Source organism: Leptinotarsa decemlineata, unplaced genomic scaffold, assembly GCF_025532065.1.
Source record: "Leptinotarsa decemlineata unplaced genomic scaffold, Ldec_3_MD MMD2_tig00003557_RagTag_RagTag, whole genome shotgun sequence".
Classification (NCBI taxonomy): domain Eukaryota; kingdom Metazoa; phylum Arthropoda; class Insecta; order Coleoptera; family Chrysomelidae; genus Leptinotarsa; species Leptinotarsa decemlineata.
The window spans coordinates 963991-991299 of NW_027412590.1; the positions used below are offsets into that span (position 1 = coordinate 963991).

Sequence of the window (27309 nt, forward strand, 5' to 3'; positions counted from 1 at the left end):
TTTTCAATTTTATGGTTATCCCAGCCTTTAGAAACTTCTCAAAAATGATCCTCAAATGTTCTAAATGTTCTAGCATTCTCTGAATAAATCAATAAATCATCCACGTAGGGAATAACCCACTTATCGACATCTGAACCCAATACTTGGTACAGTGCCCGGATAAAACTTCCCACTGATGTACCAAGCCCAAATGGTAATCTCTTAAAAACATACGTGTGTCTCTCAAAAGAAAACCCTAAATATTTCTGATGCTCTTCAGCAACTTCTACCTGCCAGTACGAGGCCGTCAAGTATATAGTACTCAAGCACTGCCCTTGTACAAAATCATATAATAACTTCGACGGATTAGGTAGAACCACCCGATCTTTTTCCATCTGAGCATTAATGAACCCTGCATCTAAACATACACGACCTGTATTATCTTTCTTCTTTACTACGACTAACGGGCTAACAAACTGTGTTTGTCTCATTTCAATAACCCCCCACTCCTCCATTTCCTTGATTTGCTTTCGTGCTTCCTCCCGGAAAGCGTGTAGAATGGAATATTGATGGCGATAGAAGGGAGCATAATCCTTCAGCTTTATTTCGTGAACGTATCCCTTAATCAACCTTGGCTGATTGGAAAATATACTTCTATACTCCAACAACAACTTTTCTAGGCTAAGCCTATGATCCTCATCAAAACTTTATGTTTTTGCAGCAATTTCGAATATTTCGTCTTCTGAATACAATTTTTTTAGACAAGAACTACTATACAATGACTCTTTGTCATTAATCTTGCTAATCGCGATATTTACCCCAAGATCCGACTCCCTCAAAAATGATATCTTTCTTACAACACCCTCAAAATTTCCACTCAATGTATTATCAGAGAAATTATTGGACACCCTCATCCAATCACAACCGAAGATAACATCACGTACCAAATTAGGCACTTCTAAAAACGAATAATCAAACTCAAGGCTCCCCATCTTGATGTATAACAGGACTTGCTCTTTAACGTTGGTGCTTCTATTACCCCACGCCCCTACCAATGCTACACTCCTGCAAGGTATACGAAGGATTGCCGGATTAACTGCTACCAACTGATTCCAAAATGCTTCTAATACTCCGAATATCTGAGTTCCTTAGTCAATTAGACCTCTTGCTCGAACCGGATTTCCCAGGACTACCTCCATGGTAGGTGCCACTGCTACGGCTTTCACTTCTCCAGTCTCCGGTTCCTCTAAAAAGTCTTCATGACTTCCATTGAATATCGTATTGACAGGAGTTACCCCTGAGCCCTGACGATCCATTTCATTTCTTCTCCATTAGACTGCCCCTGTCACGAATTTCCCGGACTATTAGTCGAATTTGGATTGTTAACAGGGCGATTATTTTGGGGCCGCGAATTACCGACATTTCTACCTCCGGAATGCCCTACACCATTGAAAGTTAAATCTATTTTCCTCAAATGCGCTTCAATTTCGTCGATTGTTTGAAAACCCGAATTGAGTATTCCTCGCTTGATTTCAGGTGGAAATTGGTTTATCACCATACTCATTAATTCCACGTTTCGCAGAGGTTGAGTTAAATATTTAGCTTCTTTAAGAACGCGCAAGAAATAATACGCCCTAGATCCACTTTCATACACCCCATACTTCACCCTCAACAACGTCTCCCTCTCACACTCTACGCTCTAATATCGAGCTAAAAAACTTTCTTTGAATGTCCTAAAATCTTCGAACTCTTTGATCTCCGCCCAGTCATGTGCCGAACCCTTTAAACAATTTATAGCAAAACAATTCTTTTTATGAATTGAAAGGGTTATATTTTTAGGAGTGATTAATTTTTCGGAAAGAAAGTTTTTGGCTTTCTACTACTCCATCTGATACAAAAAAAATGGGTGAGAGAATCTTCCAAAGAAAGGAAGAAAGTAATCAATTTGAAAATAAATAATTCTATACATGGATGTGTAGATCATGCAAAGAAGTAACTTTCAGACACAAACTAAAAGAAAGTCCTCCTGGAACAGCCACTTTCATATAAACAGTGAATTATACGAAAGATAAAAAATTCTTTCGAAACAAATACTTCTATATGAACACTGAATTATACAGAAGATACTTTTCTCTATTCAATTTGTATATCAAACATCTGTTGGGGAATAAAAATCATATATCATTCACATGAGTTCTAGTTTGAATGAATGGTAATAAACTGTACTCACATGGAACACTGTCACACCGATGTTTCGCCTTAAGACACTTGCCCTAAGGCTCTTCAGTACCAAATTGGATAACATTATAGATAATACACACACTTCATTCATGAATTACGATTTTGATCGTACATACACATCGGTGTATACCAGTTGGGGTGACAGTGTTCCATGTGAGTACAATTTATTACCATTCATTCAAAGTAGAACTCATGTGAATGATATCTGATTCTTATTCCCCAACAGATGTTTGATATACAAACTGAATAGAGAAAAGTATCTTCTGTATAATTCAGTGTTCATATAGAAGAATTTTTTATCTTTCGTGTTATTCAATGTTTATATGAAAGTAGCTGTTTCAGGAGGACTTTCTTTTAGTTTGTATCTGAAAGTTACTTCTTTGCATGATCTACACATCCATGTATAGAGTTACTCATTTTCAAATTGATTACTTCCTTCCTTTCTTTGGTAGATTCTCTCACCCATTTTTTTGTATCAGATGTAGTAGTAGAAAGCCAAAAACTTTCTTTCTCAAATTTTTTTTTTATCTTCTGGCACTCCTGCCTCTAGAAACAAATTATTCAATTTCTTAATGAACAAAACCGGATGAATACCTCCATTAGGTGAAAAGTGCAAATTCTTACCCCCCACATCTTTCCATACTGATATGTAATTTTTATTACGGTCAACACCTTTCGATTCTACACATTTATCGATAGCTGGTTTATCAGATATTTTACTTTCCTCTACCCTGCTAGTATTTATTTTACTTTGCTCAAGCCTTGTCGATAACTCTAACAACCCACTCTGTTAACATGAATTGAAATTTTCAAAGGCAGTAGTCAGGCATTTATCAACCGTTCCACTCCACTCTACAACTCATCCAAATTCCTGCTTCCATACGAATATTTATGGCACAGTGCCACATCAAGCTCGTATTTCTCTCTGAGCTACAAAAGTTTTCGTACCTCTTCAGCATCATAACATACACTTAAATCATAGTTTGATGAGTGAAGAGCGTCAAAACTCAAGTCGGCTAGTTCCCAAGCCAACCTCCTTATTGTAGAATCCAAATTGACTGCTTCTGGCCACTCTTCTGCTGAATATTGTATCAACATGTTCGTTCTCTGAAAATATACAAAATGCATTCATTAGTTTGGAAATTATGTTGCAAAAAAAAGCACTCACTTGAAATTTGATCATGTTTGAAGCACGGGAGTTAATCCATATTTTACATTAATATACCATATTTCTACTATTTACAAAGATATTGGAGTTATATTCAATCTAAAATATCGAATTTGACTAGTGAGCGGATTTTGGCAAATGAATAATCCTGAGAACTTTGACCCATATATGTAAAAATGAATTTGGCTTTGGATGAATTCACTTCGTGAATCATTTCTTCCGTAAAATGTTCTGTGACACGTTTTGGAAGCCATGATTTGGAAGAAGTATTATTTTTCTTGGCCAACAAAACTACTTGAATGGATTTACCATATCGCGTGGATAGCATCGACATCTTCTCAATTTTATAACCTTTATCGATGGTCAAAGATATTAAAGTCTTCTGATCCATAGCCACAGTTTGTTGAATTATTGCAGAATTGATCTTTTCGATATTAAATTTCAAATGATCCATTTCGAATATAGTGGAATTATGATATAGAAATATAAAATATATTCACCTGGATTGCTGTGTATACTCCTGACGTAATACTCTCTGTCACTTTGCAGCACTCATCTATTCGAGTACGTTGGGTTATTCAAACTAATGTGAAATGGTGGTCCTCCAAACATTTATAGAACGTGGTTGAAGAAGAGGGGGGGGGGGTGCTTCTTTACCACAAGCTGGGTGTCCGAAAACACTACTCCAAAATAATATCGTTTTTATCGCGTGACGTAATTGGAGGTCATTCAAGGCCAGACACAAAACACTCCCTCAAAGTCACCTTGGATACGTTGTATCGTGTAGGTTCAAAATTTCAAGATAGCCCCGTAACTGGCTCGAGTTCATTCGGAGTCGAAGTCGCCTTGTTGAAAATATGGGAAGTTGATGAAGGTCATTCAAAGTCAAACCCAAAACACTACCTCAAAGTCACCTTGCCTGCGTTGTGTAACGTTGATCAAGGTCGATCAAGGTCAAACTCGAAACAATCGTTCAAAGTCACCTTGGTTACGTTAGATCGTGTGATGCAAAACTAGCTCGAATTCATTGGAAGTCAAAGTCATCTTGTCAAAAATATAGAGAAAGAATGAAGGTCATTCAAGGTTAAACCCAAAACAGTACCAAAATGTCACCTTGTCTGCGTTGCCGTATGACATAGATCAAGGTCGTTGAAGGTCAAACTCATAATACCCCCTCAAAATCACTTTCGCTACTTCGTGTGACGTAGAGGTCATTTCAAGGTTGAAAGTGGTGGAGGGAGGTTCTGAAATCGGCTTTAACTAACTACTGACCACTCGCCATCAGCCGTGGCTGATGGTGTATATGGAGTGTATGGAGTAAATCGTCGACATGAAAGTTATAGGTTATACTTGAGTGAATGCAGGTTCAAGAGATGCATCATAATGTGTTAAATAACTACAGCTTTGATTTGAGAAACAAGTTGATGAAAGTGGTCCATAGGAAATGTTGCATGGAAAATTGAGTCAGTGCATACTGTGGTCTTCATAAAGTTCAATAAAAAACCCTGATACATCTTTACTCATGTTCTGTATAATGAGTATTTTGAAGAGTACATTATTTGTTCAATTCAATCAACATCGTATCTTTTTCTGTTACACAATTGCATAATTGAACTTTTGCCACCCGACATGCAATTATTCCAAAATATATTTATCTACATGAATAAATATTTTCAAATTCATACTGGCGAAGTCATCACATTCTCGTGAAATACTCTTATTCTCACTCTTCTCATGTTCAATCAGAAATGTAGCTATCGAATGTAAATATATGCACTAACCTTCGACGACCAGAAAAAATCCCTTGGGGTTCTTCAGCAATATGGAGAGCGCCGATCTTGTCATGTCTGCCAGTGAAGGATCTCCCGTGGGACCTGGATCTCGATCTGCCTCAAAGTCCATGTGGGAATACGAAAATAAGCCTGTTGGTAAATATTTGGTGTAATATCAAATGAAATTTTTGAACGAAAATCTGGTTGAATTATGTTATTCTGTGTTGTGTGTGGTGTATCATGAGAATATTTTGTTGAATTGAATCACTTGAGTCAATGTCTAACAAATCATACTGGACATTAAAAATGTTTGGTGTACACTTCAGTGAATTTGAAAAAACAGGGTTTTAGATGAAATCCTTTGGTGAATGGTCAGAATAACGAAAGCAAATCATTGCTTCCAACAATTCTCAAAGACTAATGACAACACACGAAATGAGTTTCGCAATTTGATTACGTGAACTTACGTGTTACGTGTTTTTTGGCAAATCACCAGTGGCAATATGAATCGAAAATTTCCAACATTTCAGAAGGCCTATGGAAACAATTCTCTATCTCGTGCGCGTGTTTTTGAGTGGTGCAAGCGTTTCAGTGAGGGCCGAGAGAGCACTGAAGATGATCAGCGCCCAAGTCGCCCTATCACTATTCCAACTCCGGAAACAGTGACCAAAATCAACCAAATTGTGTGTGCAGATTATCGAATGAGTATCCGGATGATTGTCGAGGCTGTAAACGCCGATAAAGAAACGGTTAGAAGAAGTAATTGCCAAAAAGACATTAAAGGTATCGTGATGACTGAATGGGTTCCAGAGGGTTAAACTGTCAATCAGACCCGCATCGTACTCGCCTGATTTGGCACTGTGCGCCGTTTTTTTTCCTTTCCGAAGATAAATTCTGCTGTGAAAGGGACCCGATTTAAGTCGATGGAAACGGTAAAGCAAAAAACGGCAGAGATCCTGAAGACCATCACCAAAGAAGACTTCCAGCACTGCTTCGATCAATGGAGAAAACATATGGTAAGGTGTATTTGTATATTGAAGGAGAGCATTCGAATTTAGAATACTTTTTATAATAAAACCTTTTTTCGTAACCAGTCTCGTTATTTAATAGCCGGACCTCGTTTTCCATCTCCTGTGATGATTTCAAATCTGGAAGTCGAAAGTTTTTCTTACCAGTAAAAAAAAATCCGTGAATACCAATTTTAATAAATAAAAGGCAAGAATATAACATTCGTCGCCTTGGTGGTGAAAAGACGTAAGCCACATTCTTAGGTGAATTGAGTTAACAACAACACATCAATCGAGAAACGTTGAAAAATACAGTGGTGAAGAGAGTTAACTGATACTTTGTAACCTTGAATTCCACTAAAATGTGAAAGAAGCTAAATGAAAATAAGCATATTTCCTGCAGTGGTGAAACTTCCTCAAGCGGCATATATTTCTTCACCAATGCAATTCCAAACCAATTAGGAATTTTCTTTTGTGGTGAACAGAGATAAGCCGCATAGTAACAGTCCGTGACCACCGTGAGTCCCCACATATGCCACACTTATGTTTGTTGTTTTATATTCAGTTTGTTTAGTGTTGTCAATACAATGACATACACTTCACGTGGCAAATTGTTGATTCAATTGTGTTTGAAGGGTGCTATTAACAGCGAGAATAATACCCTCAGTGAGTTTTTATTATTCCTCATATTATTATGTTAATAATGAAGTATCATAACCTAAAGTGATAATAACAAGTTGTTGATGAATGATAATACGCCTTTACGTTCTACTAAAGGTTTTATGAAATAAGATTAGTTTGGATTTTTCATCTCCAGTTATAATTAAAAAAAGTCAATTGGTAGTCGGGAAAAAATATTTTTCGGTTTGATAAACAGTCAGGTCAAAAGACTGAACTCAATTTTAACAAGGACTGAAACTAGTCTCATTTAATTCAGTAGAATGTGAAGACGTATTTTCATTCACAAAAAACTTTTTATTGAGTCAGTTTTACTTCTCAAGAATGATAACCAACCATTCTGAAGTGAAAAATCAATTACGTTATTGACAGGTTACAATGGTAAACAGATAACACAGCTGAATGTGATAGACAAATAAAATAATGATGAAAAAACTTTCAAAACAAGCTTTCATTCAAGTGCCTGAAAAGATCAAAATGAAATTTTGAATCACATTAACCACATTCATTTATGACCTTACAGAATTGAAATTATTATAAAAGCTTGTCGCGATAATTTCAATTTGTAATTGAAATTCTGTTATTACGTGGGCACCTACTAAACTTGTAAGCAATTCATAATGTTTGTAATTGAATAAAAGTGAGGTGAATGCTTGAAATGAGGAATTTTAACCTTGAATAACTTTTTCGCACACATAGGATTTATCGGATTTGAAATTTATTGTAGTACATAGTTGATCTGTCAGAATGTTTCTTTATTTACATTTCATCCTACTGATGAATACTGATAGATATTTGTTCTAGGCATCGTGACAAGTTTGTATCATAATTTCAATTCTGTAGAATCATAAATGAATGTGGTTAATGTGATTTAAAATTTTATTTCGATCTTTTTAGGGCACTTGAATAAAAGCTTGTTTTAAAAGTTTTTATCATTATTTCATTTTATATTTTTTAGTTTCAATCGATACTTATCGATCAATACGAAAGCCCATCTATAAAACGGAGAGTCCTTCGAAAGAAAAACTTAAGGAACCAATGCTAATGACGCTCATCTCACCAAATTACACAAGTCATGGTATGCCTCTTGTGCCTCACATTGCGTGATGGACCCTCTTACTCTGGGAAGTTAGAGGGTGGCAGATAATAATATTTTTTCACAATGCAAATGAATATTGGATTTTACAACCTACTTCACCATCTATTGTCTTCTTTTTAGGGTCGAGAAGAAGGTATTTGAAGGTAAAAGCTTGATTTTTTTTCTAGAAATATATTTTTTTTATTGAAGCCAACTCTGGATGTGGCATCTATTTCATAATGGGCCTACCAACTGCCTATCATAAACGAAATTGTATATGAAATTTCGTGTCAGGTCACGTTTATGATTACATGCATTGTCATCGGTTCTGGACCAGCATGCAGAATTTCAGGTCAATCGGGTACCGGAAAGTGGGTCAAATTAAATTTGCAAGATTTGTTAACATACATACAAGGCAAGTTGAATGAAAGCTTTTAATAATCAGTAAAAACAATTCAGAATGCACCAGCCTTGAAAATCGGAGATGGACATTCCACATGTGAGGCAGAGGAGCCTCCCACTTCAAGAAACAAAAATGGATAAAACGTTGAAGAGATGGAAACAGTTTCTCACAACGATATTGATCAAAGCAACAGTGAGAGAGAATGTGAGTAATCTCTAGATTCACAAAGTAAAATCAGTCGTAAGTACCGATGTTATCTATCTAGAATCAATGAGTATAATCTTAGTATCATGATAAATTCTGAATATGATTTGCAAACTTCTATTTTCCTATAGATAGAAACATGAAACATTTTCATCACGTCCAATAAAAAATACGCGAATTGATAATTTTATAAGACTTTTTGGGTAAAAAAAAATGATTACGCATCCTTTGTTTGCTTGGAATGCATTTTCATATAGAGGGAAAATGCATTCCAAGCAACCAAAGATTGCGTCAGAATTTTTTTTGCCCTAAAAGTTTCATAAAATTATTAACGCACGTATTTTTCATTGGAGATCATGAAAATGTTTTGTTGAAGTTATTATAAAAGCAATGTTGAGTCATAAATTTGTCTTTGTATCATATGTATGTATATGTTTGAAACCACATTTTTGTTAAAACAGTCCATCTGTTGTCTAGTTCTGAAAAAGATTTTTTTTTTCGATTCAAGTTATGAAGATCCCAACTACATTGATTCACACTCAACAAAATGAGGTTATAGAACGCCATACAAGAAAAAAGAAAAAAAAACAATGTTCTGAAGATTGTGAAAAAAAAAACCGAAGTGATGAAGTAGAAAAAAATGAATCAAGAAGTGAAGTAGATGAAAATAAACTAACAAGAAAGCGGAAACGTTTGACACTAACTTGGAAAAGAAATCAAGAACGACACCTCTTTACCTTCAAGCCTGAGTTCTTGAAGGTAAAGAACACTTGTCTCAAAAAGGAAATATTGTGAGAGGTGAAGCTGTTAAACCAGTAATGTGTAAATGTCATTACAACTGTAATGAAACATTTAGCTTGCACCATAGAGAACAAATTTTTCGTGACTATTTATTCCTTGAAGATGAAAGATCAAGGTGGAGCTTTATCAGCAAGTGTGTTTCAAAGAATGTGTCGAAGAGGCGGTATGCGATAGTTGATGAAACCAATGCTCCTTCAAGAAGAAAATATACCCTGGTGTACTCTTTGACATCTTCAAATGGAAAACAACAAGTTTGCAGAAAATTTTTTTTCGGCACTTTAGATATTTCTGGAAAGAAACCGTGATGGAAAAGACCCTAGATACTGGAGACAACTACAAAGACAAAAGAGGTTTCAACCCAGCCCCAAATAAACTTTCAGAAAACCGAAGAGAGATTGTACGAAGTCACATAAATTCAATTCAAGTAATTGAATCACACTATTGTAGGACTGCTTCTAAAAGGATGTACCTCCCTTCTGGGTTATCATAAAATCACTTGTATCAAGATTATCTGAAATATTGCGAGAAGTTACGAGACACCAATCACTTCTTCTTTTTACAAGCATATTTCCACTACAGAATATAATTATAGTTTCTACAGACCCAAGAAAGATCAATGCGATATTGCACTCAGTTTAAAAATAAATCAGAGGAAGAAAAATTAAAGAGTCAACATGATTTTGAGTTACATATTTCAAGAAAACAAGAAGCCTGAGATCACAAAAAAGAAGACACAAAAAGGGCTCGTAATGAAACAAGCTTCACCAAGGATTTGTAAAAAATCTTACTTACTCCTCCTAATTCTACAGTCTATACACTTGCAGATGAAACTGTCTCAAATTTCATGTGGCACGAAACTGATGAGACTGAAGGAGCATTAGAAGTAGCTACCTGTTCGTGGCGGCTACTTTCTGATTTACCTCACGAATTCTGACACCGCTTCTGGACAGAATCGAAATATGATTTTGTCTGCACTGTTTATGAAAGATAAAAGTTATCAATCAGAAGTTGAGGGAGTTTGGACATTCAGAAATGGAATGAGACAGTGTCCATTCTACTATTGAAAATAGAGGAAGAAAAATAGATATATTCATTCCAGACCAGAACTGCCAAACTGAGTAATCCTCCATACACTGTGAAGGAAATGGATCACACTTGATTCCTAGATTTCGAAACATTTAGGAAACAATTAATAACAAACAGAAATAAAAATGTGGATGGCAATATTATGAGGTGGCTGAATGTTAAGTGGCTACATTTCAAAACGGATTCACCATTGTATATTTATATACGAATGATATTCGTATAACGTGATTTGAGATTTCAGACTGGTGAAATCACTACGTACAATGTGAATTATTACACCAATAGGGCCTTACCAGCTCATACTACGTTAAAAATAAATAATAAGAAGTTAACAACGGCCGGACCAATTTTTATAATTTTTGTGTTTTTGGAAAAATAAACTGACCATATTGGTTAAATGTGAAATGGGTATCTCAAAAAGTTGTTGCACTTCTAGAAAAAGCAAACGAGAGTCACCTTCGTATTCAAAATGATTTGATGCAAATCCTGCTCAAACGCCACTACAAGAATACAAAATTATATCAATGCTCAAAAGATATGTACTATGTTTCCAAAAATTATTTGAGATCATATTATATCAAGAAAAACTTCGAAATTCATAAACAGTGTAACTCACCTCCTGATAATGCCAACCTGGTTGGCATGTCGAGAAGAGTGTTGCAGTTCTGATGTACGAAAGTGGTATTTGGCTGGATTCGTGTCACTCTAGAAGTTTTAGTAACGAAAAAATTGCCATACTACACTTTATTCAGTTGTGCAAGATGTTTGGAATATAATTTATTTTATTAGTTTCAAATAGCTGAATGATGATTTCTTAAAATCTGAATTCAAGGTCAAAATGAAATATCACTCAATGGAGACAATATAGGAAACCCGAAAATGTCAATGAATTATTATTATTATATTCTCTGGCAGTTTCCTAACATGCAGCATTATTGTATATCCGTTGTTATTCAGTTCATGAAAGAATATTCGAGAAAAAACTCTTTCGATGAACTCAATAGAATTCCTTCATTTTCCCCATAATACAGTCGTTGAACGGGAAAATACTCACCGAGCAAGTAGTCAACTTGATTGGGGTTGATTTTATCAAGTTGTCCTTTATTCCACACGTATTCAGCTTTGAGTGAGCGTTTCTTCTTATCTCTCGCCCAGTCATCAATAAGATTACGTCCATCGAGGCGCCGACCTTCCTCTTTCGTTTGTTCTGGGTCGTGGGCAACTTTAGGAAGCCAGTGACGACGCCCTCCACCCAAAAGGACCTGAAAGACAAAGACGAACCCGTGTGAAAATTACCTACTGTTAAAGGTATAACGAGGACAAGGTATTGAATTTCTTCTGGAAGAGAAGTGCTGTTGAATGATATCATTCTTTTTAGTCTGTCGTAATGAATCATCTTCTAGGATTTTGGAATTGGGCATATGGAAATATATAATGAATGCCTCTGAATTAAAGCAAGATTTGAATGAAATATGACACTTGTGGAATGAGAAAGCGACAGAATATTGAACTTGAATTCAAATGAATTAACTGGTTGAACATGAATGATCGTTATATTCTCCATATGATATGCCAATTTCATGAAAATTACTTTTGGAAACAACTTCCCTTCTTTTCTGTAGGCTCTGTTTGGGAACTACTGTGCATTATCAGGAATCTCTTGGCGATTCGGTTTATATCTACTAAATCGTCGCAAAATGAAAACAGAAAAAGTCGCAGTTTGTGCATTATCGTGACGCAAAAGCCATGAACTGTTTTTCCACAATACCGAATATTTTCTTCGTATTGGTTCCCACTAGCGACACACAACTTCAAGATAATACTTCTTGGGGCAAGATTTCCTGATACACTACCTCACGGTAATTGAGAAAAACACTGAGCAAAATCATGACATTTGATCAAACTTGCCGTGCTATTTTTGGTTATGACTTTATTGGGCTCCTCCATTGGGCCGATTGGACTTTGATTTCGATGTCATAAGCATATATCCATCATTCGTCACCTGTAGTGACCCTTTGAAACAAATCTGGATCGGCATTGACGTTATTCAACTCCTTGCATTCAAAAACTTGCACCACTTTTTTCTGACTCAATGTTTAATCACCGTATGTCACCGTCAACGTTTCAATTTGATGCAAACACTTTGAATTGCCTTTGCCAACAAAGAAACATGTTAAACATCTGAAACGTTTGAGACGAGTGCACTAACATGAAATAATCTTCATGGTTATACTCAAACTGAAATTTGACTATATCTATGAGAAAAAAGAAAAAAAAAACATAATATTGGTTCATAATATTGTTTTGTTATTATTATCATTAGTATTTTTCAATTGATGACATATCATATCTCAAAACTTATCTCAAATTTTATTCTCCAAGAAGACAAATCCAAAAACACAAAAATCATACTAATTAGTCCAGCCGTTCTTGAGTTATTATTAATTAATTTTTAACGTAGTATGAGCTGGTTAAGTCCTATCCCCCAATCAACCAACTACCACTATCCACACCGTGGGGTGATTGATCATTGTGTCTGAGAAACATGTGCCCTGAGGAAGCGCAGTGAGCCAAGAATGACAGCCTTTCTCATCTATCCGGCTGAGATTTCTGCCTTGGTGCGGAAAGCCAGTATGATTTTAAAATTGGAGAGTAGACAGGGCATTTCACCAAAGACTACAATAATCGGAACAATCATCTTGACAGAGTGATCTGGATAGAGTCTGCGGAGTCCGAAAAGAATATCTTGATATGTCATTCATTTTTCCTCCTCTTTTCTACGATACATATCATCTTGCTCCGGTGCTCGAGACGGACTACACGAATAGTTTCAATAAATTTGCAATTCTCTTTCACCACAACCGATTCAATATCCCCTGGAGCATAGGGCAACAGCGGTAGGCCCTGCAGCTTGTACCAGGAACCTTTACATCCATCACGACTGCAGTAGACTAGGGTGTTGAAGACACCATTCTGGCATGCCATGAGGAACGTCTCGTTTTTCGACTTCAGCCCATTATTATTATTATTAATGTCTTACCGTAGTATGCGCTGGTCAGGCCCTATCCCCCGAAGCTTCGATACATTCGGGAGGGCGCGCCAGTATTATTAACCAACGACCACTCCCCACACCGTGGGGTAAGTGGTCATACAAAGTATTGGCAAACCACGGACACATGTTTCGTTTCTGGCTATTGACCTCATCAGCGCGGTGTAGCCAAGTGCAGAGATGGGCAACACTTGGTTGCTAAAAACCGGAAATATAGCACAAACGAAAGGAGTCACCAACAGGAGCCTACCGCACATTTGTGGTGACTCGGTTCGTTTGTGCTGTTTTCTTGTTTTTTGGCAACCAAGTGTTGCCTATCTCTGCACTTGGCTTCACCGCGCTGATGAGGCCAATAGCCAGAAACACGTGTCCACGTGCCAACTAACTTGAGTGTTGCTTGGCTGTGTTACCACCTACTTAGATATGATTACACTTTAAAAATGGGACACCTAAATGAAATTCAAATATATAAATGATATAAAGTAAATTAGTGAAAAATGAATATATACAGGGTGTAACTGAATGAGTTCAAACATTCAAGGAGGTGATTCCTCATCGAAAAAAAATAGGATCTTTCATATAAAGAAACTTCATTGGAGCATCCCTTGTTGAGATACAGCCCCTTAAAAGGGGTACATGAAATTTGTATAACAATTTTTTTCACAAGCACTGAAAAAGTTACAATATTGAAAACAACATGACGTTTTGTACTACCAAAAAGACATTTAGCCAGTCATTTATTTGGTTCACTCCATGGTTGTAAGGGGTGAAAAACGCAACCCCTAAAATTTAATTCCAACGTAACTTTTTGTCTTATTATTTGTTAACCATTTAAAAATTTATTTCCGATAGTCTGTTTCATTCTAAACAACAAATGTCTCCTTGGTTTTTTGCACAAAATAAACCAGTTCGCAGCAAAACATTATTTTACGAACAACTACAGAGATTCATCGTCATAAATTCGAAGTGGATTAATTGTTATTTTGAAGTTAGTACCTGCATTAAACGATCAAATGGTAATAAACAAAATTAATTTATTAATAACAAAACACACAACATGTAGAAATAATAGTAAATGTTAAATATGTCTACCTTCAGACATTACGCATGCGTCTAGACGTTCGCTCAAATATTCCTGGAGACTCTCTGATTACCCTGCATGCATCGATGATGCGGTTTCTTAACTCTTCTACATCGCGAACAGGAGTACAATAAACCAAATGCTGTAAATGGCCCCAAATAGAGAAATCGAGAGGATTGAGATCCGGGGATCAAGTGGGCCAGTTATGTGGTCCTCCTCGACCTATCCACTGATTTGCATATGTTTCAGTTAAATGCTGACGTGCTACTTGAGTAAAATGGGCGGGAGCCCCATCATGCATAAAAAACATATCCCTTCTGACGCTCAAAGGAACTTCCTGCAGCAGTACTGGATGCACTTCTCTTGAAAATTGAACGGATGCCTCACCATTTAATCGATGAGGTAGAAAATGAGGCCCAATTAAATCATCTCTAAAAATTCCGAGCCACACGTTAAGAGAAAACTGTTCTTGATGGTTAGTTTCGACAATAGCGTGAGGGTTTTTATTAGTCCATATGTGGTAATTATGAAAATTAATGATTTTGTCCTGAGAAAAACTACATTCGTCTGTGACGTCTATCGTCTTCAGAAAGTCACAATTTCTTCTAATCATTTCCAGCATCCAATTGCAAAATTGAAGACGGTCTCGCGGTAACATTGCCTGTACTCGTTGCAGATGGTAAGGGAATAAGAGTTGTTCCTTTGAAATTCGAAATACCGTCATATGATCAACATTTAGCTGGAAAGCAATCTTTCCAGTACTGGTAGTAGGTTGTTCTTCAATCAAATTAAGTACTGCTTCCTCAAGCTGTGGTGTTCGTACTTCTCAATGGTGACCACAATCGTTGATGAAGTCGAGCAAATATTCTATGTGAAGGATGCTGCCGTTGAGGATACATTTCAGCATATCTTCTAGAAGCTTCTTACTCATTTCCCTGCGACAGACCGTAAACGCAATGCATATCAGCCATTGCCTCATTTGTGTATGCCATTTTAATAACAAGTGAATTATTAAAGTAACAAATTAAGAACAGAACAACAACACACAATTAGTATCAATTCAATTTTGAAAATTCACAAACTGACAGCGTCATACCAATTTAATTGTCACTAACCCTAAGAGCGACCTACTAGATAGATTAGTTTCGTATTTTCGCATTTATGACGATGTATCTCTGTAGTTGTTCGTAAAATAATTTTTTGCTGCGAACTGGTTTATTTTTTGCAAAAAACCCAAGAGATATTTTTTGTTAAGAATGAAACAGGCTATCGGAAATGACTTTTTAAATAGTGAACAAATGATAAGACAAAAAGTTACATTGGAAATGAATTTTACGGGTTGCGTTTTCCACCCCTTACAACCATGGGGTAAACCAGATAAATTTCTGGCTGAGTGTTTTTTTGGTAGTACAAAACGTCAGGTCAATTTCAATATTGTAACTTATATATATATATATATATATATATATATATATATATATATATATATATATATATATATATATATATATATATATATATATATATATATATATATATATATATATCTCACCTCTCGAAGCGAAGCAGTAACTCGTCTTGATAATGCCATCTGAGATGATGGCGAAACGTCGACTATCGAATAGTACCCAACGGATGAACACCCGGAAGAACAACACATCATATATATATATATATATATATATATATATATATATATATATATATATATATATATATATATATATATATATATATATATATATATATATATATATATAAAATAGATAGTACATATATATATACATATATATATGAACAGTATGAGCAGTCAAGCTGCTGAAAAATAATTTCATGAAAATCAAAAAATAAATAGATAAGTACTCCTTGATCATTCCCATATTGATTTCAATTCAATAGCCACCGGTAGAAAGCTGATTCAGCCTATTGGGCATCGTCAGTACCGGGCACGTGGTCCTCGATTGAAGACAAAATGAGTGACGATCCATCTTGATTTTATCCAGGTTTGGAGACCAGCTCCCCTACCCTTTAGGCTGATTGTTGGTCTTGAGAGGGACCAATGGGTTCATGACTGAATTGATGACGGCATGAAGTCCTTAGACATCAGTGCCGCCCTTCACGGGATACCCCTACCTGGCTGGGGTGGGATGGATGAAAAATTTATTCATCCTTTAACGGGGGACATGAGGGCCTCATTCGACAGAGTGTCGGGGCCTTCTATATCGGCGAATAGAAGGACTGCCGAATGGAAGGCTTCTGCAAATCTCTGCGGATGGCTTCATTCCGCACGAACCAAGGAGCATTCACAATCATCCTAATTAACTTATTTTGCAACCTTTCCAAAATGGAAATGTTGGACGGAGCCGCTTGTCCCCAGACGCCTGAAGCGTACTTGATGACAGGCTTGAACATCGTGTTATAGATCGTAATTTTGTTTTTAAAACTCATCTTTGATTTTCTATTGATCAGAGGGTACAGACTGGCTATCCGACCCTCGATCTTAGATTTGACGTACATAATGTGTGGGTTCCAAGTGAACCTACGGTCTATCAAAAGGCCGAGGTACTTTACCCGCGCTTGCCAGTCAATCTCCCTTCCAGAGATTCTCACTTTTCTGGCCGGAGAAGATAGTAATCTTCCCATGGTTATCGCCGGAGTCTTTTCCGGGTTTACTCGGATCTTCCAATCGAGGTACCAGCGCTCGAGGTCATCCAATGCACGTTGCATGTAGACGACGCCGAGCTCTCGACCCATGGAAGATGAGAGAAGAGCCGTGTCATCGGCGTACAGGGATATCTTCACTCGTTCGGACCTAGGTAGGTTGCTGGTATAGAGCGAATACAGCGTCGGAGAGAGCACGGCCCCCTGTGGCACTTCAGCGAGGATAACTCTGTTGTCAGACAGAGAGCCCTTTACTCTGACCTGAAAAGTTCTGCCTTTCAGGAAAGACCCGATCCACCGGATCAGGCCCCGAGGTAGGTCGAACGCGTTTAGCTTGTGCAGAAGGCCTTCGTGCCATACTCGGTCGAAGGCCTTCAAGATGTCTAAAAGCACAATATGCACCTTTTTATTTGAATTGAGCTCGCTGATGGTATTTTCGACCAACTTCAGAGCCTGTAGTTCAGTGGAGTGATCTCTCCTGAAGCCGAATTGTTCATTAGGCAGAACATTTCGGTCCTCAACTTCTTCGTTGAGTCTTTGCAGTACAACTCTTTCAGCCAGCTTAGCCGCCGACGAGAGTAGACTGATCGGGCGGTAGTTCTGCGGGAACAGCAGGTTCTCACCCTGTTTTGGGAGCATGACGACGATCGCATGCTTCCACCTTCTAGGGAGGTGTCTGAGGGCCAACGAACTGTTGATTAAACTTAAAAGAAATTCGACGCAGTTTTCCGGGAGTCTCTTCAACAACCTGTTGGTTATTGAGTCGGCCCCCGGAGCTTTCTTGGCTTCTGCAGCCTTGATATGACCCTTCAGCTCTTCCATAGAAGCCGGACGGATGTCGTCGTCATCATCTTCCTTGAGGAGTCGGTGAACCGGTCTTCCAGCAGCATATCGCGATCGATGTCGTCAACGTTAAGTTGAAACTGACGTTCCATCGTGTCTGCAAAGGCTAACGCCTTGTCGGCGGGGGAGTAGCACACTCCGCGCTCTCCGTGAATGGGTGAGAGAGCAGTCTTCTTCCCCCTGAGCCTACGAGTGACTCGCCAAAGCTCGTCACTCCCAGGATTCCAAGGATTCGAAGGATTCCAAGAGCTCTTCCCACCTTTCGTTTCGGTGTTCAATGATGGCCTGTTTGACTTGATTGGCCATCCTGTTCGCCGCTGTTCAGTCCCCTGGGAAAAGGGTTCGCTGATAGAGCCTTCTCAGGCGATTTCTCTCTCGTATCAAGGCTTTGATACGAGGGGGAAACTCGTTGTAGCTCTTCAGCGGACACTCCTCCCTGGAGGTGGCCGCTCGAAACGCATCATTCACAGAAAGCTCGAAACGCTCAACTGCCGCGTCGAGTTCGTCGGGAGAATCGAGTACCTCAGGAGGGGCGCGCATCTCTTCGAGCTGGGCTGTGAAGACATCCCAGTTCAACTTGGATCTCATGCGATAATCAGGGGGAGGAAGATCATCGCCCAGTACCAGGATTACTGGATTATGATCGGAATCCAGTTTCGACAGAACGTAAATTTCGCTAGTCAGAGAGACATTTCTGAAAAGCGCGATGTCTAGTACGTCAGGCCTAGACTGCCCGCGATAGTACGTTGGCTCATCTGGTCCCAGCACGAGATATTCATGTCTGTCAACATGCGCATGGAGCGCTTGGCCGTTTCGATTTGTGGCTCTGCTCCAAGGTCTGTGCTTGGCATTGAAGTCGCCAGCAGCAATTGTCGGAATGTTGCTTCCCATCAGCAGTTCATCCAGAGATTCTGGGAGTAGACGAATGTTCTGAGGGTTGTAGACCGAGATTATTCTGTGACAACCCCTTCCCAGTTGAATTTCGGCCTCAGTATCGTGCAATCGAGCACTGTCAATGCCGTATTGGACACACTGCAGGGATCGCTTGACAAAAATGCCAACTCCCTTTCCAGCACGTCCAACACGTTCTCTGTGAAAGAATCTGTAGTTTGGAGTGACACCGTATTCACCGTGAACATTGTCTGTAACACGGGGATTTTAACAAATAACTTTCTCATCTGGTCCAGTGCGGCACAGATGTCTGAAACCCCCTGAGGCTGAGGTGAGGGTTCAGGTCGAGGGGAGGTGGGCTTTGCAGAAGTACTTGCAGAAGTACTTGCGCCCTTTTGCAAAGCTGACCCCCTCCTGGACGCGTCCAGACCCCGCAGGTCTCCCTGAGGAGGCTGGTTTCCTGGTTGTAGCCTGCCCCTTTTTTTTGTACCTTTGGGTACGCGGGGCAGCCGCGGTAGTTGGCTGTGCGAGCCCCCTTGCAGTTATTGCACTTCGGGGGGTCAGCCCTAGCCTTTTTGCAGGCACTAGTTAAGTGACTGCCAGCGTATTTGATGCAGATGGGCACTGCCAAGCAATTGCGTTGGCAGTGACCAAAGCGCTGACATCGGTGGCACTGACCCACCGAAATTTTTGCGTGTTGGGGTTCGACCTGAACCTTCACGCTTAGGAGGTATTTGATCTCAAAAATATGCTTCTGGTCCCTGTTCACCAAAACGAGGACCAGAGGCATAGGTTTGCCAGCGCGCTTCATGCGCGTGACGCTGGTGAGGTCAAAGCCCTTTGCTTCGAGCACCTCACGCACATCTTTGACTGCCAAGTGCTCTGGCACTCCCCTGATAACGGCACGTAATTGCCGCTCCTCAGGGAGCGAGTAAGTATGGTGAGGGATTTTTTCCTTCACCAAAAGCCTTGCCAGTCGCCGATAGTCGTCAGGAGACTCCGGCTGGACTTTAATACCATCATGTAGGTTGACGGCTTTTGAGAACTTGATATTCTCTTGAGCCGTCAGTTTCAGCAGCGATACCCATTTGTCCTTCTGTCGAACAACAATGGGTGGCATTCTAGCCTTTGAGGCTGTAGACGGGACGTCTTGCTTCAGAGGGGTAGGGCGGGTGGTCTCCTCATCATGGACTGACCTGGCAGTGCTTCCTGTAGTAGAGGCACTGTGGTTTACATTTACTTCAGGAGTTTCCATCTCAATATCGTTTGTGCCACTTTTTGCGCTTTCGCTATGTGCGGCCAACTCATTGGCCTGATTTAGGGCCACTTGTCTTGTGGAGGTCTCTAACTTGGAATAGTAATTCCGAGCCTCATCCTTGATGTTCTCAAGGACGACCTTCTTTTTGAGCTTTCTGCACTTTTTTTGTACTTGTTTGTTATCTGACTTGGGTTTCTCTTACCGTATCCATTCGTCTATGCGACGCTTGGATACGGATGGAAGCGGTGGGAAACCATCGTAAAACGTCTCTTCTTAGAGACCGACGAAGAGAAGGAGGCTACGCTATCTGTGTCGCTGTAATCTCTGTCTGATTTTGTTTTCCCACGGCTAGTCGATGCCTTAGCCACTCCCTGGTTGCGAGCTCTCATAGACTGACAGTCGTCCCCAGGGCCTGGCGAGGCTCTGCCAAGCAGATCCGACTGGGACAGGCCAAGAGCGGAAATCAATTGGCTTATAAAACCAATAATTTCGCCCTTCTCCTTCCCTGCCAGGCTGCATAGCAGTTCCTCCATACTGCCGTGACACGAAACTTGACTTTCAAAAAACCCAGAAACAAGTTTGAGCACCAAAAACGTATCGAAAATGATATTTCTGAACGTACTCACCAAAAGTGTAGTCGTCTGCTCACAAACAAAACGAACACGCTATCGAAAGCGATAAACAACACACCACTGCACGGCTGCAACATTCACTAGTAAAATCGGTAAAACACACTTTATCGCTCGGACACGTCTGCACACTACGAGGTTCAGCAATCGAATTGATGTTGTAAGACAAAATGAGAAAAACCAAGAAAGTACTTGATAAAAATAGCTGCGTAAACGCAAGCGAAACATAAGTGGAACCACCTATTGGTGTGACACCAAAGTCAACTTGCCTGGTTGTACCAGGCAAGTTGCCAACTGGTTGTTATTGTTAATTTGAACGTCAATGGTTGATGTACTAAATAAGATCTCCTCAAGTAGAGGATCCGGGTAGAAGTTGTTAATAAATAATTGGAAAAGTATATTTAAATTTTTATTATGAAAAGAAAGATCGGAAATCTGCAAAATGTGGTTCTTCATTTGTTTGACCAAATTGATTTTCGTTGACTGCTTATAGTATGACCAATAGTTCAAGAACCTTCCAGAACTGATAGGCTTGCGAAACCAATCTATGAGTAGAGTGTTATCTGGTGTTCTGATAACCTTAGTGTCAAAGAAAGGAGGTATCACCCTCTTTTAATTCAATGACTTATTTATTTTATCGACATTTTTCAATTGTTTGAATGTAATATCCAGAACTTCCGTTCTGCTGATCATCCAAAGATAATTTCCAACTTTTTCTCTTAACTAGTCAGCAAAGACTGTCCTTCAACTGAAATCAACAGGTATGGGTTTCGATGAAGATCTAAGAGCTACTCATGGTAATGAAATAGTCTATAAAATAAAACACTGGTCCCGTTTAAAGAAGAAGCTAGCCAAAGAAAAAAACCGTAGATGTTTCCTCTTGAGATGTCGTATCGTAGGAATACCACCAAAACACATAACACACGCCACCCAACACATTGATTAATTAGTGTTAAGACAAGATGTACAATATAACAACATACCAGGAACTTTCACTTGCAGGTTAGGAACCAAACTTCTCAATTACTAACTAATTAAAACAATTAGTTTGTAATCATAAATCTCTTAATCACATCCAACAAAACTTAGAGTTACTTAAGAATGAGATAATCCAGTTATCAAATCATATCGTCTTATCAGAATTTTCTGGTAGGCAAAAAATCTCTTTTAATAAAATCTTTCACAAAAATGGAATGAAGAATTTATATAAATTCAACAAACTTTTATCTGCAATTGATAAATTGAAACTTTTCACCAAACCAGAATTGATAAACAATCTTTCAGGCACTAGTATCCCTGAGGACATTTCGAATTTTTTGGCTTCAGCCCACAAGTTAAGTATTGAATCCGTCGTTGATGGTACATTTTCCATAAAGAATCTTTCAGCTGATGTTGACTACATCACCTTCACTATCACTAAGGTTAATGAAAGAGAGTCCATAAACACGATCTACTTATACTATTACTAATTTTATTACTTCCAAAAAACATTTTAACAATATTTTTTTCCAAAACCTTCACTTAAAAACTAAACGTTTCTCAAAAAAAAATAATCTAAACCTCATAATTACCATGTCTGACAAAGGTAATGTCACTGTGATACTTGGCCGTGACCAGTATATTAAACTTTCTACAAACCTTATTGAAACTTGTGATTCTTATTCACAAGTGAGTAAAGATCCTATATTACAAGTTCAACGTAATTGTAATGATTTGATTAAAAATTTATTTGAAGTCAATCAGATTTTTCTTTACTCAAAATTCACAAACCAACCCTGTCTGTTAGACCCATTATTGCTTCAGTTGGTTCTCCCACTGAAAAACTTGCTTTTTTTCTAACAGACATTTCAACAAAAGCTTATGAATTTGACAACCAATATTTTATTATTGAAGATTCTTTCGATGTGTTCTGTACATTCAATAAAATGAAACTACCTAACAATTATGTAATTGCTAGCGATGTCTATTTAGACATCGCTAGCTCAGATCTATTGATAGAAAGTAGGGAAGTATTAGTCAATTTTGTGACATTCAAAAAGACAATTTCCTCCAACTCATTACTTTCCTTTTCAATAATACATATTTTTCATTTGATGGTAAAATTCATAAACAAACTTTTGGTACTCCAATGGGAGTTAGGATTAGCCCCATTTTAGCAACATATGTCATGGATGACCTGCTAGATTTGGTTTCACACGTACTTTCCTTCAATAATTTCTTTATAAACAACTCCTAACCGAATCACCTACTTAAGAAGATCTCAAGTAGAGGATTGGTATCGCAAACCTATCAGTTCTGATAGGTTCTTGAACTATTGGTCATACTATAAGCAGTCAACGAAAATCAATTCGGTCAAACAGATGAAGAACTGCATTCAGCAGATTTCAGATCCTTCTTTTCATAATAAAAATTCAAATATACTTTTCCAATTATTTATAAACAACTCCTAATCGAATCCTCTACTTAAGAAGATCTTATTCAGTACGTCAACCATTGACGTTCAAATTAACAATAACAACCGGTCGGATATAAATCCTTTAGAGTCTGTGGATGTCACAATTGCGGCTGATCCACCTCCAGTCCCTATACTTTTCTTTTCTTTACCATACCATACCATACCATACTATAAGTGATATGACATCCAAGTTATGCAGAATATTCACAGATTTAAATGTAAAAATAGCTTTTAGAACCATATTCACCATCAATAAATTATTTTAGAAACTCAAAGATAAAACTCCAATTAACTTTCAATCTCAATTAATCTATTCCATTCCATGTTTAATTGTGGTAATGAATATATTGGTCAAACGTCAAGATTACTCAAAGACAGAATCAGCTCACATAAAAGTGATAGTAGACTACATCCTGAGAGATGTACTCTCAGTAACGATGTTTCCAAAGAAGATCATAAACTATCATGGTATAATTCAACAAAAATTTCATCAACTGAAATAAATACATCTGAAAGATCGTTTTTGAAAATATCATTTATATTACAATCCAATAATTGCCTTAATGAAAGATCAGACATTGATCACACCAGTGAAATCTTTGCCTTTTTATTAGACATTGACAAAAATCTACATAATTTCCAAACCAACAATAATTCTGGTTTTTCATCAATATAATTCGATAACGTTTTAATATTTTCTCTTTTAACAAATTCCCAACCTGCCTATGGCAGGGTTTTACTTTCATTTAACAACACGTGTGGCAGAGTAATGCGTATTCATCGGTCTGCTCTCACCTCCCTCGATGTAGTGAAGGATGTGACGTAACGCATCGCCCCAGACTCGCCATCAATGGTGACACGCAGGCGGGCGAGGACTGTGCTAACGTCTGTCCTCTCCGATAGCGCAACGACAACTGCTTGTTCGTATCGCTCTCGAAGCAGTGAATGATGTGACGTAACGCATCGCCCTACCCTCGCTATTGATGGTGACACGCAGGCGGGCGAGGACTGTGCAAACGTCTGCCCTCTCCGAGAGCACAACGACCACTGTTTGCTCGTACCGGCAACTGTTATCGCATCAAATTGGGAGATGGGCTTGGCTGTGACGTCAGGCATCTCTAGTGGATGCATCGATGTGTCCTTACCTACCCTCACTCTCGACGGTGATGCGCAGGCGACGTGGATTATGGTATTTAAGAAGCGGGCGAGTGTTGGTTATGTCAGTTTCCATCGAGTGAGTTAGTGAGAACATATCATAGAAAATGTATTCTTGTGAATGTGGTAAATCCTTTACCCGTAGTGACAACCTTCGTCGTCATCAGCTCCAGAGTTGCCAAGGAGGTCCATCAGTGAAACGAGTGAGATTAGATGACGTTGCAGCACCTATGTACACATGTAATTGTTGTAATGTGATGATTCCATTGACTCAAGTGAATTCTCACAATACAACTCTACAACATAAGAATAATACATGTGTTCAATTCAATGATGGTGTTCAAATTATAAAGAGCGCCTTCAAACGTCGGATTGCGACATACAGGGTGCAGAGTTCCATTGTTTCCACCGATTACATGTTATTCTTAAATGAAATCAGGCAGAAAGTTATAGAATAATTGGAATCGGCCATCAGGGTTCACAAAATCATCAAAGTGAATATGGAAGTATTTGGAAGTTATATTCTACAAACACAAGACCTGAAGGAAACCAAATCATTCAATTCACAGAATAGAACAGTTGATTAATCTACTGATTTGAATTCCTTGTTTGATGGATTTCGAAATGTGATTATCGCTCAAACTACAGAATTCCAGGAACGTGATTCAGGTAAGCATTTCTACCAAGTTTTAAATAGATGGATTAGTAATTTTGTTTTGTATTTAAGGTTGGACTCGTGAAAAAATCATGTTTCTGGAGTTGAACATTAATAAATACAGCCCGCTCAGTGGATGTTCATATGTGAAGCTGCCAGAATGTATCGAGCGTAGGAAGGCCGTGGTTAATGTCCGTAATGAAGATCAGCATTGTTTTGCATGGGCTATCACTTCAGCACTACATCCTGCAATCGATAGAACGTCAGAAGTTTCATCGTATCCACATTTCAGTACAGTCATAGATGTAACAGGTATGAATTTTCCGGTAAAGTTAAAGGATATTGTGAAATTTGAAGACAAGAATGATATTTCAGTCAATGTGTACGGTTTAGAAAGTAAATTCGAGAAGGGTAAAATAATGTATGAAATAATTGGACCATTACGTCACTCTCAGAGAAGACTTAGAAGACATGTCAATTTGTTACTTATCACAGATTATTTCGGTGATAATCATTATTGTTGGATCAAAGATCTATCAAGATTAGTTTCAAGCCAATTATCGGCTCATGAACATAAGAAATATTTTTGTGATGGCTGTTTATTATATTTTTCCAATGAACAATTACTCTTACGTCATAAGATAAATGATTGTAATTACTTGAGTACCACAACACCATCAACCAATTTCAAAGTCAATGAATATGGGAAAACGGTACCTGAAAATATACTAACTTTTGAAAACTTTGAGAAACAAATGAAGGTACCATTTGTAGTGTTTGCCGATTTTGAATCAGAACTGAAGCCGATTCAAACCACTAAACCAAATCCTAAATACTCGTATTCGATCAAGACATTCAAACATGAGCCTTATTCATTTGCTTATTTGATTAAATGTTCATACAATGATGATTTATCAAAATTTCTTTCGTATAGGGGTGTGGATGCAGCCCATAAATTCGGTAGCAAAATCGAAGATGATTTGGAAAATATTTATGAAAATCATCTCAGGTTTCCTATTCCTATGGATGTACAAACTCCTGAGGAAGAGGAACAGTTTTCTTCTGCCACAAATTGTGGCATTTGTTCCAAACAATTTAATGATGGCGAAGTCAAAGTGAGGGATCTTTGTCACCTCACAGGAAAAAAAAGGTGTCCTGCTGCTCATTCATCTTGTAATTTGAATTTTAAATTGCCAAATTTCATTCCTATAATTTTTCACAATCTCAGTGGATATGATTGTCATTTATTCATAAAGGAATTGTATAAAAACAAAGATAAAGTGGATGTCATTCCACAAACTAATGAGAAATATATATCTTTCACAAAACATCTCTTTACACACTCCTATACGGATAAAGATGGTAGGGTGAAGAAGAATTATTTGAAAATGAGATTCATTGATAGTTTCAGATTCATGCCTAGTTCTTTGGAGAATTTAGGTGCAAATTTAACATCTGATCAGTGTATCGAGATGCACAAACATTTCCCACAAATTGAAAATTTCAATTTGATGAGAAAGAAAGGTGTATTTCCCTATAGTTTTGTTGATGACATCGAAAAACTGAATCATCCAAGACTTCCAACCAAAAATCAATTTTATGATAAACTCAATTGTGAACATATATCAGATAATGATTATGGGAGAGCTCAACTTGTTTGGAATTTATTTGAATGTCAGGATTTGGGTGAATACTCTGATTTATATTTAAAGTCAGATGTGTTACTATTATGTGACATTTTTGAAAACTTTAGAAATATATCTGTTGATAAATATAAATTGGAACTGGCACAATACTTCACTGCACCCGGATTATCGTGGGATGCCATGTTGAAATATACTAATATTGAATTGGAATTACTAACTGATATTGATATGGTTCACTTCTTTCAAAAAAGTATTCGTGGTGGAATAAGTATTTTTTATTGTATATATTTTATAAACACCACAAAAAAATAATTTAAAATTGTATGGAGAATAGTTAATAAAGAACATTTTGATTTTGATTTGGTGGAATAAGTCAATGTAGTGAAAGGAAACATAAAGCAAACAATAAATTTTTACCGGATTATAATCCAAATGAACCATCTTCATTCATTTCATATTTGGATGCAACAAATCTATATGGTCATAGCATGTCGCAACCATTACCAACAGGTGAATTTTCATGGTTAGCACCTCATGAAATTCTCAATCTTGATATAATGAATGTGGAT

The 27309-nt window shown here is 37.9% G+C and overlaps 1 protein-coding gene across 1 annotated transcript in view; it reads right to left on the reverse strand.

Annotated features, from left to right (window-relative positions):
* Window positions 1–27309, reverse strand: part of LOC111512315 (alkaline phosphatase) — a 952023-nt gene that overhangs the window by 165794 nt on the left and 758920 nt on the right. The window contains exons 6-7 of the mRNA XM_074178167.1: window positions 11472–11679; window positions 5170–5310 (exon numbers count right to left, since the gene is read on the reverse strand). Of these exons, the coding sequence (XP_074034268.1) occupies window positions 5170–5310; window positions 11472–11679 (349 nt within the window). The remainder of the gene's footprint in view (window positions 1–5169; window positions 5311–11471; window positions 11680–27309) is intronic.